We start from the raw sequence: 5,327 nt of genomic DNA on the forward strand, positions 1-5,327 counted from the left end.
TGTATATATATATATATATATATATATATATATATATATATACAAGTGCCTGCGATAACATAGTGGTTCCCAACTACTGGTCATCCATGTATGTTTTTGCTGCTCTGCAGAAACAGCTAGTGAAAAAATATTATTGTGGAAGATTAGATTTTCATGAAATTTATAATTTGTAAATGTGTGAGGAGTAGGAGAAAAGGGTTCTTTCCTTTTTAGTTCATCATACAATAAGTAAGCCTCATAGCTTTCACTTTAAAGGTTCTTGAAGAAGATAAATTAGCAAACAACACTATAAGCAGATGTACTCTGAATGGTCCTTAAGCTTTTTGCCAAGTTTACTTGACCATGTAGTAAAGAAAAGGGTTAGAAAATCACTGCTTGTAACATATACAACATTGAGAGGATTAAGGTATCTCACAGTAGCAAACCTAGAAAAAAAAAAGAAGGCAAGTGTATCAAGTCCCTAAGACAAGCAGATTTAGTTTGAAAGAGTAAAATATATTGTTACGACAGCGGAATTCACGTGACGCTGGTAACACGTGATGAGATTCTAGAAGGATCAGGGAACCTCACGAATGTCCCAGCATTTGCTATATGCCCTCTTTTTTAGTATATAAGCCGGCAAATAAATCGATAATGGAGACAATCGAGTCAAGCCGTAAGTAAAGTGTGTAAATCGCTGTGAATTATAGCTAAGTTAAAGTGACTGTGGAAATTATGTGTATTACAAAGTTTGTAATGAGAAATAATAAACTAGTTTTAATTAACAAAGGACTTGTATCACTAAAGTTTCATCAGAAAGAAATTATAAGGGAAATTATCAATCAAGCAGATACGTAACAATATACTTTCAGTCTTTGATAAAGCATATCTACATCTTAATACTGGTTTACATGCTGTGAAAACACAAGTTCAATGTTTTTCACTCGGCAATATCTATCATTTAATCATTCAACTGCGATTTCAACAGCGATGTAGACATTGTAGGGTAACTCTAAAAGAAAAGTTTTTAAATATTACCATATACAAAATGAAGTAATCTCAAATACCAGTAATATCATACTGAATTACTTTCTTTAAGCATCTTCCAACTAGTTAATTGTGAATAGCCTTTTCTAAGCTGTTATCTCACCAAGAATAATCTTCCAAGTTTAAAAGAATTGAAATGAATAGTAAAGCTTTAATACCATGTATAGATGCAAACATATTTTGCTGGGAATGTCATTGACCCATTAATATATTAGTATACTTACTCTTACAAAAACGTTAAAACAACTTTAAGGAAGATTTCTCATACCCTAATCTATAATTTATATTTGTAGTCTAAGCTATTTTCTGTAAAACTCCTCAAATAAATTAAACTTACAGCATCGACTACTAACACAGGTTTAGAACAAGATTAAATACACCTTCAAAACAAATCTGGTCAGACTGAATATTCATCTTTTTACTCACAGTTTCTCCACCGTTGTGTGCAGCTGCATGGTAATCAGGTAAGGGTGGAACTAGAGGTGGCTCCTCTGGAGGAATCTTTCCTGGTATATCATTATAGTATTCTGGGTCATCTGCCCTAAATGACTGGCTCCTACTGAAGGCAGGATTCTCCATTTTGTGACTGTACACAACACAAATCTTTTACAAAAATGTACACATATTCAGTACCAAAAAGTTAAGTACAGAAAGTAGTGAAAACTCTGTCTATATGAAAACTTACTCATTTTTTACTTCCATCATGCAGTACTCACTCACATATGATAAAAAAACTAATGAAAAATTCCTATCATTGTGTTGTAACAAGCTTATACTGGTAAAACAAGAAAACCTTTAGATCTGAAATGCTATATTTACACATTTGTATTTGAAATCTACAATGGACTAATTAAAATATGATAAAATATTTCTGCAGTCAAACATGGTCTTCATCATCTTTCTTAAACAAAGTTTTGACATCGTACATCACACTGTTCAGTCTCTTGTATTGCATGTCATTTCTAGTAAAGTTCTGGCTGATGTTGAGTTCTGGTATTGAAAGTAAAAGTTTCTGGAAAGTTAAGTATTTTTGATAACACACACAGATTTAACATGCATTTTTTTTACACACCTGTGGTTTGCATTCTGTAATAGCCAAACTAAGAGTAAAATTGTAAAAATTATCCTCAGTTAAGAAGCAATTTTCATGACAGTTGTTACATCTAAATATCTATTGCCACATAAAGGGTAGAGCATTATAACCTTATAGCCTAGAAAAGTTGACACATTAGGCCTTGCTGGATAACTAACTAGTATTTAACTTACAATTCTGATAACTTATGACACAATTATCTACATTAATAGTAATCTTCCAGTTTCTCAACTAATCCTATACCTTAATTACCAACTGTACACACACATTGATTAATCAGCTGATAAAAATACAACATTTATGGTACAAAATAGTGTTATATAAAAAAGAACATTTGTCATACATGACTGTGTTGTATAAAACAGAACATTACTGGTGCATAATAGAGTTGCATAAAATAGAATATTTCTACAGTTAAAAAGTAAGGATGCACTGACTGTTTGTTTATTTGTTGTTAAGAGAAAAACTACACAAGGAGTTAATCTCTGCTGTGCCCACCACAGGTACTGAAACCCAGTGTTTAGCATTATAAGCCCACTGATGTACTGCTGAGCCATTGGGGGCAGATTCACTGATTAAGATTTTCTTGGGCGATACCAATAGCCAATGATTACCCAACCATATAGGCCAAAAACAATATTTAGTAATAGTGCAGGTAAGGTGCTTTAAACTAATAAAACAAATATAAATTCTAATTGCATTTATAACAAAAATTCACAAGTGTTATTTACTGGGTGCATCTAATTTAGAAAATGAATAAAAAGCATAACAGTCATAAAAAGTTTTAAAAATACTTTGTGTTAGTACTTGTGGAAACAAACATTCAGGAAAATAATAATATATATATTAACTTTTGAATTGTAAATGTAACTTTCATAATTTACAGTAAAACTTTATATATGTAAACATAATTAATACCTTCACCACAAAAAAATAAGCATAAGACTATTAAATTTATTTTACACATTTCAGCCTAATAACTTTGTCTTCAGTGACAAAAGACAACTTTCACCTTCAAGACACAATGTAAATACAGATGAGATATATCAAGTATAATGATGCAACCTCAGGCTTTGTCTACTGTTCCAGCCACAATCATGCTGGCACATGTTTTGTAGACACAGATATCAAACTAAAGAGAAGTTTTTTTATTATTCAAGTCTGTTTCAATTTGAAATATAATGTGAAAAATGTATGAAAAATTAAAGGTTGGTGTATATGTAAAAATAATCTTATTATTCAATACTTGCTTTGAATTACAATCCAAATGCTTATAATTTTAAGAAATACATCTTACTGTATTATTTTTGTTAGTTTAATATTATGAAGATCAGTATTTGAAATACTGACAATATTAAAACTGATGACTCTCATAGAATGATAAATGGTGGGTGAGAGTTGTGTTATGATGGCAGCTTTGGCAGTCACATAAAAAAATATGATATCCAAGCAATGTAGATCACAATATTTTATGTAACAAAAACCCGCTAATAGCCAACAATGTAATTTTATTTTATACCTGTGCTAGGCCAATAGTGTAAGTTCATAAATAAAATACTTAAACCTTTAATGAATATTTGTTCAAATTTCTAAATATAAAATTAATCTCTCTTGAACTAGGTAAAGGTGCAAATTCAATTTAAACAGTTCAAATATTATTGGTTTTTAGCATGAAAAAAAGCAGAAGCAGATATGCACTTAAACTGAAATTACACTGAAAACTTGAACTAGGTACACAGGCAATGCAACATTAGTAAAGCTTTTTCTTATTTTATTGAACTATATACACATATGACACAGTATCTACCTTTCTGACGAGTTTGTGGCATAAGTCGTTTTTTGGAGAAATTCTTTCAATCTCATCTCAAAAGCTTGACCTATGGTTGTAATGACTTCTTGAGACAAACTACCCCCACATTCAAGTACAAAACAAGCTCGGCCATATTGCTGATCTTTAGCAACGTATGCAATGGAATCTAATGTATCCTAGAAAATACAGGGAGAATTACATCATTAATAGATAATAATTAACTGTAATGTTTCTAATTCCATAAAGTAATTAAGAAACTAAATAAAATGGAAAGGTTTGTTAAAAACTTAAAGAAGGCATCAATGTTACTAGTCTTGAATTCTGGTGGCTAAAGAATAGCTTTAGGTGTCCCAATATATAATAAACCACAAGTAGTTTATATCGTATTTGGCTAACTCTGCATTTATATCCTACTATCATCACTTCCCTATTAAGCAAAATTTCAACTATGTTTGTATTTCAAGATATATATCTTTCTCTATCATCTCTGTACGTTTTAAATGTCAGAAACATGATTCTTTTCAATAATTAGTTCTAAAACATTGCTAGGTAAGTGCTTACTTTCATATAATTAATACAATGTTTTAGTTATAAATTAAACATTGAAATAGTGTGAAAAGCTCTAAAAATGTACATAGCTTGTTAGTTGCTAGAATATTCAAAACAATGTATTGACTACTTACACCATCTCCTCCAGATGCAAATGAAATGTTAGGCATTTCGTGGTTTACCACAACCTGCATGACAGAAGACACATCATAAAACTGAATAATTGTTTAATTTCTAAAGGATCTAGTGTATAGTTTTATTTACTTTCTAAGTTGACTCAAACTAAATGTTTTTGCTATTTCATTAAAATATGAATACAAATCACTTTTTTCTTATTTGTTATATAATTGAATTTTTAATCTTTTTGTTAAATTTGTAATTTTAATAACTAGATTTTGCTTTTTGATGTATCATGAACAAGAACAATGCTTATAATTATTTTTTTTCATACTTTCTAAACAAAATATTTAAAGACAAGTATTTTTCTGAAGATTCAAATACCTATAAGAAATATGCATTTTTACCCCTGTATGCTACTTAGCAAATGAAATTTATCATTGTAGCACTCTACATATATATATATATATACAGTTGGTTTCAGATGTGTTTTAAGGGTTTGAGATCTGTGCAAAGTAAAATAGTTTCCTAATTAAAAGTAAGCTGTGATGATAAGAGCACGATGATGACAAGTATTATTATCCAACAAAATGAAAAAAACTATACAAATATATTTATACTTATTTCTACAAAACAAGTTTATATTATGCCAAAACTCAGATTATACCTTTTAGAATTATTAGGTTGTCAAGAAATTAATGTCACTTTTGGAACACTTTCATTAATAAAAGT

General features: G+C 29.8%; 1 protein-coding gene across 3 annotated transcripts in view; it reads right to left on the reverse strand.

Annotated features, from left to right (window-relative positions):
* The window catches only part of LOC106465580 (SHC-transforming protein 1-like), a 68,833-nt gene that overhangs the window by 25,671 nt on the left and 37,835 nt on the right, over nucleotides 1-5,327 (reverse strand). For 2 of the 3 annotated variants that reach the window (XM_022393898.1, XM_022393905.1), the window contains 3 exons: nucleotides 4,613-4,666; nucleotides 3,927-4,105; nucleotides 1,453-1,612 (listed from right to left, as the gene is read on the reverse strand). In XM_022393898.1, the coding sequence (XP_022249606.1) occupies nucleotides 1,453-1,612; nucleotides 3,927-4,105; nucleotides 4,613-4,666 (393 nt within the window). The remainder of the gene's footprint in view (nucleotides 1-1,452; nucleotides 1,613-3,926; nucleotides 4,106-4,612; nucleotides 4,667-5,327) is intronic. The other variant, XM_022393901.1, reaches the window with a different exon arrangement.

This window comes from Limulus polyphemus, unplaced genomic scaffold, assembly GCF_000517525.1.
Source record: "Limulus polyphemus unplaced genomic scaffold, Limulus_polyphemus-2.1.2 Scaffold69, whole genome shotgun sequence".
Classification (NCBI taxonomy): Eukaryota; Metazoa; Arthropoda; class Merostomata; order Xiphosura; family Limulidae; genus Limulus; species Limulus polyphemus.